Source organism: Nerophis lumbriciformis, linkage group LG07, assembly GCF_033978685.3.
Source record: "Nerophis lumbriciformis linkage group LG07, RoL_Nlum_v2.1, whole genome shotgun sequence".
Lineage (NCBI taxonomy): Eukaryota > Metazoa > Chordata > Actinopteri > Syngnathiformes > Syngnathidae > Nerophis > Nerophis lumbriciformis.
The window spans coordinates 11,336,815-11,349,949 of NC_084554.2; the positions used below are offsets into that span (position 1 = coordinate 11,336,815).

The 13,135-nt window shown below is 41.7% G+C and overlaps 1 protein-coding gene across 1 annotated transcript; it reads left to right on the forward strand.

The window, feature by feature from the left end:
• The first annotated feature begins 443 nt into the window (after positions 1-443).
• tgif1 (TGFB-induced factor homeobox 1) lies at positions 444-8,007 on the forward strand. Its single transcript, XM_061965828.1, has 3 exons — positions 444-826; positions 6,255-6,487; positions 6,823-8,007. The coding sequence occupies exons 1-3, from the start codon at positions 811-813 to the stop codon at positions 7,372-7,374; spliced, it is 801 nt and encodes a 266-aa protein (XP_061821812.1). The 5' UTR covers positions 444-810; the 3' UTR covers positions 7,375-8,007.
• The last annotated feature ends 5,128 nt before the right edge of the window (positions 8,008-13,135 follow it).

Consider the following 13,135-nt stretch of genomic DNA (forward strand, 5'->3'; position numbering starts at 1 on the left):
GGTTGAAAAATACTGTATGTCTACTTGGACGTTGGAGTCTGCAATAAAGTTCAATGACAATTCTATTCAGCTCCTGCAATACTCCAACTGTCCACTGGATGGCGACATTTTCTGCGAGGCTCCAGCGAGCAGCTGTCCATACAAATTAATGCATCGATCGTTGTTGTCGTTTTTTTTGTTGTTGTTTTTTTTTAGCACAAAAAATAAAATAAAAAATGCAAACGTAGCTCATATCACGGAGTCACGAGGACTGTTAAAACGCCTGCAGCGTGAAAACATTTGGAGGGGGTAAAAAGACAAAGTGCCTGTTAAACAAAAGCACAATGTGGGTCACGACTCCACTTCCTTACGCGTTTTTTTTTTTTTTTTTTTTTTTTAATCCGGCGTTATTCCGCCAAAATGATAAATAAACATAAGCACGCCGGCGAGCGAGTTGGCGTGTACGGCGGTGGAGGAGCAGAAGCTCGCTGATGTCAGCGTCGGTGGGAGGATCTTCGTGGGTTGAGTCACGCAGCTGTCAAAGATAGCTGTCACCCAGTTTGTCCATCAAACCCAAAACACAGTCAATGAGGACAGAGCTCAGGTGACCCCCTCCGGCCCCCTTTTTTCCCCTCGGACACCCCCCGCCTACCTCCGCTCAGCAGCGGGAAAACACGACCAAACTATTTCCTTCGTGGGTGCTGCTTTTTTTTTTTTTTTTTTTTTTTTTTTGCATCAATAAGGATTTGCGGGGCGATCAACACTTAAGGATACGTTTTCTTCAACGCGAGGATACAGCGGGCATTTTTTTTCCTCCCCCCCCGGTGGGACATGAAGACGAAAAAAGGTAAGATGGTGGACAATTAAAATGTTATTAAAAAAAAAAGGTTTTAGTCACGTTCGGAGCGGTTTTTCCTCTCGGGTCTATTGTCTGCGCGGACATGACAGGGCTGCCATGTGCTGGGGGCGACGTCACCGACAAAATAGCCCACACTTCGGCCTCGTTCTCGCGCTTTCTCGACGCGGTTTTAAGACGTCGGAGCCTCGGCGGGACGAAGCCGAATGTTTACCCGAGTTTAGGACTCCAAGTCCCGGCGTAGTTTCGGGAATGCGGGCTCGGACTATTTGGCCACCAAAAAAAAAAAAAAAAGTGATGCTATGCTAGCTCGGCTAAATTGATATCTCTGTTAAAACCTTTTGTTTGTTTGTTTTTTTGTCATTTTTTTATTATTTATTATAATTAATACTCTCCGTATTCGCTTGTTTTCTTTCCTTGTTGTTGACTTTTGTGTGAATTCTAAATGTTGTTTTAAAAAAAAAACGTCCCAGTTTGAACATTTTACTTTAAAAAAAAAAACAAACGGCTTTGTTGCATAAGGAACGTTTTTTTAAAGTCGAGCTGGGAAGCTTTGACCTCATTCATTGTTGAAGTTCGGCTGAGGACCTCGTGTTATCGCGCACACAAAGAACACAACTTTTAAGCCTGGGAAACAAAAACAAACAAGATGGCGCCATAATGTGTTTTCTATGGTGATGTGTATAGGGGGGGGGGGGTTATTGGACATTTCGCATTATAAGCAGGCGTTTGATAGCAAGCGTACAAAGAAAGGCAGCCAGATTCTTTTGTTTAGTCTGGAGACGCTGATTTGCAACAGGTCTCCCCTCCCCCTCTCCCCGGGCCCACGTAATTACCTCATCCTGTGGGCTGCACACTCTCCCCCCCCAAGTCTGCAGTCTGTGGGCTTTATCAACTTTTATTTGTGTGCGCCCCTGCTGAGGAAAAAACAAAAAAAACACGTTACTTCCGGAGTGGGCGCAGTGCGCATGCGCTCGCCTGAAAGGTGAGCTCAGGTGTTCTCATTTGGAAATGTAACCATGTCGAGAGGTCTCGATCGAAACAACCGAATCGGTTCTTTTGTGGAAATTGTGACGAAAAAAAACGTGTTATGGTCCAAACTTTTTCCAGTTCGAGACACAAGCTTGCAAAATAAATCAACATGTATACCGAGGATGTCGTTGTGGCTTGTGCAGCCCTTTGAGACACTTGTGATTTAGGGCTATATAAATAAACATTGATTGATTGATTGATTGATGTATAGACTTAGACAAACTTTATTGATCCACAAGGGAAATTGTTCCACACAGTAGCTCAGTTACAAAGGATGGAAAGGATAATGCACAAAAAAAGGGTGAAAACCAAAGGTATAAAGTAGACTAAAAATGTACCATAGTAGTAATATAACATATATGCAATATTAACATATTATATACACAGTATATAATATATAGTGATATATTATATTATTATATAATATATACAATATATAACAAATCCCAATTACCATGTACAATATTACAGTAAAATAGAGAGTAGTAGTAGTATAGCTCTAATGTTGACTATTCAACTGGTGCCCTGAGTTCAGATCCTGGCATTGACATTTTAACCTCGTCCGGGGTCTATACTCGTGATTGAGGCGTTCCACGAGGAGTCCCTTTTTAAGTCAGGGGTGTCAAACTCATTTTAGATCGGGGAGGGGGGGGGTCACACGGAGAAAAATCTACTCCCAAGTGGGCCGGACTGGTATAATCACGGCGCGATAACGTAAACATAAAGACAACTTCCGATTGTTTTTCTTTGTTTAAAAATAGAACAAGCACGTTCTGAAAATGCACAAACCATAATGTTGTTGGTTTTTTATTTATTTGTCGTTGTTTATACTTTCTGAATAAATTATGTGACAATGTTCATCATTGGTGTTAATAAAAAAAAAAAATCAAATAACAGGATGTTATTTATGTAGTTTGATCATTTTCCTCCACTGGTGCACTGGTTTATTTATTTTTTTACATATGTAGCATAATCTACAAAAAATTGCTATTGCGACATCTAGTGGACACATTTAGAACAGCAGTTTCTTTCATTCAAAAAATTCGGCTAATTTTTATACTTAGCAAACTCTAACCGGATAAAACCTGTTTGTGGGCCGTACGTTTGACACCCCTGCTTTAAGTCATCTTTCTTTTTAGATCGTGGGGCCATATGGAGAAAACTCTATTCCTAAGTGGGCCGGACTGGTAAAATCAGTGGCCGAGTGATTAGAGTGTCCGCCCTGAGATCGGTAGGTCGTGAGTTCAAACCCCGGCCGAGTCATACCAAATACTTTAAAAATGGGACCCATTACCACCCTGCTTGGCACTCAGAATCAAGGGTTGGAATTGGTGGTTAAATCACCAAAAATGATTCCTGAGCGCAGCTGCTCACTGCTCCCCTCACCTCCCAGGGGGTGGAACAAGGGAATGGGTCAAATTCAGTGGTACTTTAAGTTTAAATCATAATGTTGTTGGGGGTTTGTTTACACTTACATGTTGCGGTTAATAGTATTCTATCTTTATTTGTCGTTATTTTTTATATTTTCTGAATAAATTATGTGACAATGTTCATAATTTTCAATCCATCTATATTAAAAAAAAAAAATCAAAATCAAATTACAGGATGTTATTTATGTAAGTTTGTTCATTTTCCTCGACCGGTGCACTAACATCATGTTGTTTTTTGTACATATGTAGCATAATGTAGAAATATACAAAGAATTGCTATTGCGACATCCAGTGGACACATTTAGAACAGCAGTTTCTTTCATTCATAAATTTCGGCTCGTTTTTATACTTAGCAAACTCTTCCCGCAGGCCGTATAAACCCTGTTTGTGGGCCTGATCCGGCCCACGGGCCGTACGTTTGACACCCCTGCTTTAAGGCCTCTTTCTTTTTGTAATGTGATGTGTATGCAACTATGGTGTTGCTGTAGCTTGTTTACTTCTTTAGAGTTCATTAAGGTTCCCCTTTTGCGCCTCTCTTTTTGGGTTCAGTTCAAAAAAGCTACTCACATTTTTAAAAACACCGGAGCGCTATCCTAGAGATGATCTGACAAAAAGAGACCTAAATCAAATGTCTACTGTAGAGAATATACAAACTACAAAATTCCCGTGGAAATTTTGATGGGCCTACTATCGGTGCCCTGGACCTCTGGACGGGGGTCGCCGGAAGCCGCCGTACTTATTAGATGGTGCCGAGTGTCTGAATGCGTCAGTTTTAGGTATAACTGTACAAAATCAGCCACAAAGCTAGCCTACAACAGTAGCATGTTTACACAAAAATGCTAACACTTAGCATGTGTGCTAACGATAGCATGATAACAGTCAGCATGTTTCATAAACCAAGTTACGCCACTCAAAGGTGTATGGCTGCAGAAATAGATTTAAACAAAGTGTAAAAATAGATGAAAAAGTTGGCAAGCCTAAGTTGGCTTGCTAGTATACTAACAGTTAACAAGTGTCACATACCAAGTTATACGACTCTGGGCTAAAGGGTAGCTCAAAACGTTAGCATGCTAACAGTTAAGAAGTGTCACATAACAAGTTCGATGCCTCTAAGGTGTATGGATGGGGAATTAGAGAGAAAAAAAAAAAGAGCAAATTTAGCAAAAATAAATTAGCAGTTTAATGTTAGCATGCCAATGTTTGCATTATGAATAATAGTGAAGGGAAACGTCTGGCCTCCCGGTTCTTAGCTTTCTGGAAAACAGTGGAATCGAATATCCCCGATATTTATTATTGACATTTACATTCACATGTGATTTCATTTCAAACTGTGCAATGTTTGTGGCACACCGCGTGTCCCACGGGTTTCAAATAAACTTCAGTTTTTCTACTTTACCACGCCGCTGTTGTCTTTCTGCGTGCTACGAGGCCAGTTTGCGCTATCCTCCAGAAATCAAGGCGGCAGACGCGGCGTTTGAGTTTCAGAGCCCAGTCAGAACACTAGAAGTTTGGCGGATAACTCTAGCTAGCTAAAAGCCATTTGGAGTCAAAACACTAGAAGTTAAGTGGATAACGCTAGCTGCTAAAAATCATTTGGAGTCAGAAGACTGGAAGCTAGGTGAATAACTAGCTGGCTAAAAGTCATTTGGAGTCATAAGACTAGAAGCAAGGCGAATAACTCTTGCTAGCTAAAAGTCATTTGGAGACAGAAGACTAGAAGCTAGGCGAATAACTCTAGCTAGCTAAAAGTAATTTGGAGTCAAAACACTATAATAGTTAGGCGGATAACTCTAGCTAGCTAAAAATCATTTGGGGTCAGAAGACTGGAAGCTAGATGAATAACTAGCTAGCTAAAAGTCATTTGGAGTCAGATGACTAAAAGCTAAGCGCATAACGCTGGCTAGCTAGAAAGCCATTTGTAGTCAGAAGACTAGAAACTAAGCGAATAACTCTGGCTAGCTAAAAGTCATTTGGAGTCAGAACACTAGAAGCTAGGCTGATAACTCTTGCTAGCTAAAAGTCATTTGGAGTCAAATCACTATAAGTTAGGCGGATAACTCTAGCTAGCTAAAAATAATTTGGAGTCAGAAGACTAGAAACTAAGCGAATAACTCTGGCTAGCTAAAAGTCATTTGGAGACAGAAGACTAGAAGCTAGGCTGATAACTCTAGCTAGCTAAAAGTCATTTGGAGTCAAATCACTAGAAGTTAGGCGGATAACTCTAGCTAGCTAAAAATCATTTGGAGTCAGAAGACTAGAAACTAAGCGAATAACTCTGGCTAGCTAAAAGTCATTTGGAGACAGAAGACTAGAAGCTAGGCTGATAACTCTAGCTAGCTAAAAGTCATTTGGAGTCAAATCACTAGAAGTTAGGCGGATAACTCTAGCTAGCTAAAAATCATTTGGAGTCAAAAGACTAGAAGCTAAGCGCATTACGCTGGCTAGCGAGAAAGCTAAAAGTAATTTGTAGTCAGAAGACTAGAAACTAAGCGAATAACTCTGGCTAGCTAAAAGTAATTTGGAGTCAGAACATTAGAAGTTAGGCGGATAACTCTTGCTAGCTAAAAATCATTTAGAGTCAGAAGACTAGAAGCTAGGCGAATAACTAGCTAGCTAAAAGTAATTTAGAGTCAGAAGACTAGAAATTAGGCAGATGACTCTAGCTAGCTAAAAGTCATTTGGAGTTAGAAGACCAGGAACAAGGCGGAAAACTCTAGCTAACTAGCTAAAAGTAACTTGGAGTTAGAAGACCAGGGACTAGGCGACCCCAAAAGGCGATATTCACATTCTAGAAAATGACAATGGCAATAAAAAGTGGTGATCCCTGGTTTTTATAGTCCAGCTGAGTCATCCAGGCATGCAGAGGTGTGCACTTCCGATGCGTCCAGGCAGGTTTTATTACCGACACCCCCAACACACACAGTGAAGCCAACCTCTCTTCCTCTTCACACCGGCAGGTTTGACGATGCTGTCGGGAAGTGAGACGGACGACGACGACAGCGTGGACGCCCCCCTGGACCTGTCGTCCAGCGCCGGGGGCGGTGGCGGCAAGAGGAAGCGGCGGGGGAACCTGCCCAAAGAGTCGGTCCAGATCCTCAGGGACTGGCTGTACGACCACCGCTACAACGCCTACCCCTCGGAGCAGGAGAAGGCGCTTCTGTCCAAGCTGACGCAGCTCTCCACACTGCAGGTAGAGACCGTCTGAATCACTTCCTGTCAAAACACGACACTCGGCGCGGAGTAGGTCAGCGGCTCTCTGGAGGCGGGAGTCGTGAGTAAGTCAAAGCACAGGAATTTCCCTCCCCGCAGCCTTCCCTCCCCAGCTGTCTGGGAACAATGTGGAGTCATTTACTGAGCTGCTGCCAGTTACGACTAGCCCGCTAAACATAACAACACTAATGACCCCCACGGCTGCTATGACAACACCCTTTTTTTTTTTTAACTCTCATTTGACCTCATTCGCAAACATACTGATCTCTAACAGGACGTACTCATGCCAAGTCCTTGCTTCATGTTGTTTTCCAGGTGTGCAACTGGTTCATCAACGCGCGCCGGCGCCTCCTCCCGGAGATGCTGCGGAAAGACGGCAAGGACCCGAACCAGTTCACCATCTCCAGGAAGGGCGGGAAGGCGAGCGACAGCTTCTCCGACAGCTCCCAGTCGCCGAAACACAGCAACTCGGCAGGGGGCGCCGACGACGCCTACGACCGGCGGGTCCTCAGCCCCTCCAGCTTCGAGCCCGCCGCGCCGTCGCCCTCGTCGGGTCCGCAGCCTCCCCGGCCATCCGTCATCTGTCACACGACCGTCAGCGCCGGGACCCTCCAGCCCTCGCCGTCGCTGAACTCTGACAAGGCGGCCGAGCGGCTGCAGGCGGCGCAGGCGCTCCTCAGGTGCCTGGACAAGGGGGCCACCACCATCCTGGAGGGCAACCTGAGTCCCCGCAGCGGCCTTTTCAACACCCCGCCTCCGACCCCGCCCGACCTCACGCAGGACTTCAGCGGCTTCCAGCTCCTGGTGGACGTGGCCCTCAAGCGGGCGGCTGAGATGGAACTGCAGGCCAAACAGTTGGTGTCCTAAAACGACAACATGGGGGTGCGCGGGGGGACACACACACATTTCTCGGACTCAACAGAAAACACCCCCACCGCCCCCTACCATGAAAAAGTCTCATCATTTCTATTTTTTCTATAGCAGTCAACTAGTTGATTGCCGACAGTATCAAGGTGCCTTCATTTCACATTTGTATGGACATTTATGATGGACTTGTTTGCACAGGGACCAAAAACATGAAAGCTGCCTGTCTTTGGAGGCGGAGCTACCTTTGATCCAAACATTTCATCTCCTCAACGTCTTCACTACTGTAGTCAATGTTACACTATATATGTTCATTTTATCATTTAGTTGTTTTAAAATATTTTTTTTTTTTTACCTTTTTAAATCGCTACTCCTTCCTTGCCCAAATAAGGGATATTTCAGATGAGCAATGTAGCAGGCGGGGCCAGTGGACGGAAAGAGGACACACTACAATAAACGTTTAGTTGACAAAGACAGCGTTAGGCCAAATGAAGCGTTTTCATGTATAATAGGACCAGGTGTGTAGGTCATGTGACACATGGCGCCCAATGATGTGATTTCATTTCAAACTGTGCAATGTTTGTGGCACACCGCGCGTCACACGGGATTCAAATAAACTTTTGTTTTTCTACTTTACCACGCTGCCGTTGTCTTCCTGCGTGCTACCAAACCGATTAGCGCGATCCTCCAGAAATCATGGCGGCGGACGCGGAGTGTTAGTTTCAGAGCAGAGTCAGAAGACTCCATATTAGGCGGATAACTCTGGCTAGCTAAGAGTCATTTGGAGTCAGAAGACTCGAAGCGAGGCGAATAAAAGTCGTTTGGAGACAGAACACTAGAAGTTAGGCGGATAACTAGCTAGCTAAAAGTCATTTGGAGTCAGAACACTAGAGGTTAGGCGGATAACTCTAGCTAGCTAAAATTCATTTGGAGTCAGAAGACGCGAAGCGAGGCGAATAAAAGTCATTTGGAGTCAGAACACTGGAAGTTAGGCGGATAACTAGCTAGTTAAAAGTCATTTGTAGTCAGAACACTAGAGGTTAGGCGGATAACTCTAGCTAGCTAAAAGTCATTTGGAGTCAGAACACTAGAAGTTAGGCGGGTAACTAGCTAGCTAAAAGTCATTTGTAGTCAGAACACTAGAGGTTAGGCGGATAACTCTATAGCTAGCTAAAAGTCATTTGGAGTCAGAAGACTCGAAGCTAGGTGGATAACTACGGCTAGGCAAAAGTCATTTGGAGTTAGAAGACTAGGAACAAGGCGGAAAACTAACTATCGAGCTAAAAGTCATTTGGAGTCAGAAGACTAGAAGCTAAGCGAATAACTCTAGCTAGCTAAAAGTCATTTGGAGTCAGAAGACTAGAAGTTAGATAACCCTAGCTAGCTAAAACATCATTTGGAGTCAGAAGACTAGAAGCTAAGCAAACAACTATCTAGCTAAAAGTAATTTGGAGTCAGAACACTAGAAGTTAGATAACTCTAGCAGGCTAAAAGTCATTTGGAGTCAGAAGACTAGAAGTTAGATAACCCTAGCTAGCTAAAACATCATTTGGAGTCAGAAGACTAGGAACAAGGCGGAAAACTAACTATCGAGCTAAAAGTCATTTGGAGTCAGAAGACTAGAAGCTAAGCGAATAACTCTGGCTAGCTAAAAGTCATTTGGAGTCAAAACACTAGAAGTTAGGCGCATAACTCTGGCTAGCTAAAAGTCATTAGGAGTCAGAACACTAGAAGTTAGGCGGATAACTCAAGCTAGCTAAAAGTCATTTGGTGTCAGAACACTAGAAGTTAGGCGGATAACTAGCTAGCTAAAAGTCATTTGGAGTCAGAAGACTCAAAGCTAGGCGAATAACTAACTCGCTAAAAGTCATTTGGAGTCAGAAGACTAGAAGTTAGGCGGATAACTCTGTCTAGCTAAAAGTAATTTGGAGTCAGAACACTAGAAGTTAGGTGGATAACTAGCTAGTTAAAAGTCATTTGGAGTCAGAAGACTAGAAGTTAGATAACTCTAGGTAGCTAAAAGTCATTTGGAGTCAGAAGACTAGAAGTTAGGCAGATAACTGGCTAGCTAAAAGTCATTTAGAGTTAGAAGACCAGGAACAAGACGGAAAACTAACTATCGAGCTAAAAGTAATTTGGAGTCAGAAGACTAGAAGCTAAGCGAATAACTCTAGCTAGCTAAAAGTCATTTGGAGTCAGAAGACTAGAAGTTAGATAACCCTAGCTAGCTAAAACATCATTTGGAGTCAGAAGACTTGAAGCTAGATAACTCTAGCTGGCTAAAAGTCATTTGGAGTCAGAAGACTAGAAGTTAGATAACTCCAGCTAGCTAAAACATCATTTGGAGTCAGAAGACTAGAAGCTAAGCAAACAACTATCTAGCTAAAAGTAATTTGGAGTCAGAACACTAGAAGTTAGATAACTCTAGCAGGCTAAAAGTCATTTGGAGTCAGAAGACTAGAAGTTAGATAACCCTAGCTAGCTAAAACATCATTTGGAGTCAGAAGACTAGGAACAAGGCGGAAAACTAACTATCGAGCTAAAAGTCATTTGGAGTCGGAAGACTAGAAGCTAAGTGAATAACTCTGGCTAGCTAAAAGTCATTAGGAGTCAGAACACTAGAGTTAGGCGGATAACTCAAGCTAGCTAAAAGTCATTAGGAGTCAGAACACTAGAGTTAGGCGGATAACTCAAGCTAGCTAAAAGTCATTTGGAGTCAGAAGACTAGAAGTTAGGCGGATAACTCTGTCTAGCTAAAAGTAATTTGGAGTCAGAACACTAGAAGTTAGGTGGATAACTAGCTAGTTAAAAGTCATTTGGAGTCAGAAGACTAGAAGTTAGATAACTCTAGGTAGCTAAAAGTCATTTGGAGTCAGAAGACTAGAAGTTAGGCGGATAACTCTGGCTAGCTAAAAGTCATTTAGAGTTAGAAGACCAGGAACAAGACGGAAAACTAACTATCGAGCTAAAAGTAATTTGGAGTCAGAAGACTAGAAGCTAAGCGAATAACTCTAGCTAGCTAAAAGTCATTTGGAGTCAGAAGACTAGAAGTTAGATAACTCCAGCTAGCTAAAACATCATTTGGAGTCAGAAGACTAGAAGTTAGATAACTCCAGCTAGCTAAAACATCATTTGGAGTCAGAAGACTAGAAGTTAGATAACTCTAGCTAGCTAAAACATCATTTGGAGTCAGAAGACTAGAAGCTAAGCAAACAACTATCTAGCTAAAAGTAATTTGGAGTCAGAACACTAGAAGTTAGATAACTCTAGCAGGCTAAAAGTCATTTGGAGTCAGAAGACTAGAAGTTAGATAACCCTAGCTAGCTAAAACATCATTTGGAGTCAGAAGACTAGGAACAAGGCGGAAAACTATCGAGCTAAAAGTCATTTGGAGTCAGAAGACTTGAAGCTAGATAACTCTATCTAGCTAAAACATCATTTGGAGTCAGAAGACTAGAAGTTAGATAACTCTAGCTAGCTAAAACATCATTTGGAGTCAGAAGACTAGAAGCTAAGCAAACAACTATCTAGCTAAAAGTAATTTGGAGTCAGAACACTAGAAGTTAGATAACTCTAGCAGGCTAAAAGTCATTTGGAGTCAGAAGACTAGAAGTTAGATAACCCTAGCTAGCTAAAACATCATTTGGAGTCAGAAGACTAGGAACAAGGCGGAAAACTATCGAGCTAAAAGTCATTTGGAGTCAGAAGACTAGAAGCTAAGCGAATAACTCTGGCTAGCTAAAAGTCATTTGGAGTCAAAACACTAGAAGTTAGGCGCATAACTCTGGCTAGCTAAAAGTCATTAGGAGTCAGAACACTAGAAGTTAGGCGGATAACTCAAGCTAGCTAAAAGTCATTTGGTGTCAGAACACTAGAAGTTAGGCGGATAACTAGCTATCTAAAAGTCATTTGGAGTCAGAAGACTCAAAGCTAGGCGAATAACTAACTCGCTAAAGGTAATTTGGAGTCAGAAGACTAGAAGTTAGGCGCATAACTCTGGCTAGCTAAAAGTCATTAGGAGTCAGAACACTAGAAGTTAGGCGGATAACTCAAGCTAGCTAAAAGTCATTTGGTGTCAGAACACTAGAAGTTAGGCGGATAACTAGCTATCTAAAAGTCATTTGGAGTCAGAAGACTCAAAGCTAGGCGAATAACTAACTCGCTAAAAGTAATTTGGAGTCAGAAGACTAGAAGTTAGGCGGATAACTCTGTCTAGCTAAAAGTAATTTGGAGTCAGAACACTAGAAGTTAGGTGGATAACTAGCTAGTTAAAAGTCATTTGGAGTCAGAAGACTAGAAGTTAGATAACTCTAGGTAGCTAAAAGTCATTTGGAGTCAGAAGACTAGAAGTTAGGCGGATAACTCTGGCTAGCTAAAAGTCATTTAGAGTTAGAAGACCAGGAACAAAACGGAAAACTAACTATCGAGCTAAAAGTAATTTGGAGTCAGAAGACTAGAAGCTAAGCGAATAACTCTAGCTAGCTAAAAGTCATTTGGAGTCAGAAGACTAGAAGTTAGATAACCCTAGCTAGCTAAAACATCATTTGGAGTCAGAAGACTTGAAGCTAGATAACTCCAGCTAGCTAAAACATCATTTGGAGTCAGAAGACTAGAAGTTAGATAACTCTAGCTAGCTAAAACATCATTTGGAGTCAGAAGACTAGAAGCTAAGCAAACAACTATCTAGCTAAAAGTAATTTGGAGTCAGAACACTAGAAGTTAGATAACTCTAGCAGGCTAAAAGTCATTTGGAGTCAGAAGACTAGAAGTTAGATAACCCTAGCTAGCTAAAAAACATCATTTGGAGTCAGAAGACTTGAAGCTAGATAACTCTAGCTGGCTAAAAGTCATTTGGAGTCAGAAGACTAGAAGTTAGATAACTCCAGATAGCTAAAACATCATTTGGAGTCAGAAGACTAGAAGTTAGATAACTCTAGCTAGCTAAAACATCATTTGGAGTCAGAAGACTAGAAGTTAGATAACTCTAGGTAGCTAAAACATAATTTGGAGTCAGAAGACTAGAAGTTAGATAACTCTATCTAGCTAAAAAATAATTTGCAGTCAGACGACTAGAAGTTAGATAACTCTATCTAGCTAAAAAATCATTTGGAGTCAGAAGACTAGAAGTTAGATAACTCTAGCTAACTAAAAAGTCATTTGGAGTCAGAAGACTAGAAGTTAGATAACTCTATCTAGCTAAAAAATAATTTGCAGTCAGACGACTAGAAGTTAGATAACTCTAGCAGGCTAAAAGTCATTTGGAGTCAGAAGACTAGAAGTTAGATAACCCTAGCTAGCTAAAACATCATTTGGAGTCAGAAGACTTGAAGCTAGATAACTCTAGCTGGCTAAAAGTCATTTGGAGTCAGAAGACTAGAAGTTAGATAACTCCAGATAGCTAAAACATCATTTGGAGTCAGAAGACTAGAAGTTAGATAACTCTAGCTAGCTAAAACATCATTTGGAGTCAGAAGACTAGAAGTTAGATAACTCTAGGTAGCTAAAACATAATTTGGAGTCAGAAGACTAGAAGTTAGATAACTCTATCTAGCTAAAAAATAATTTGCAGTCAGACGACTAGAAGTTAGATAACTCTATCTAGCTAAAAAATCATTTGGAGTCAGAAGACTAGAAGTTAGATAACTCTAGCTAACTAAAAAGTCATTTGGAGTCAGAAGACTAGAAGTTAGATAACTCTATCTAGCTAAAAAATAATTTGCAGTCAGACGACTAGAAGTTAGATAACTCTATCTAGCTAAAAAAT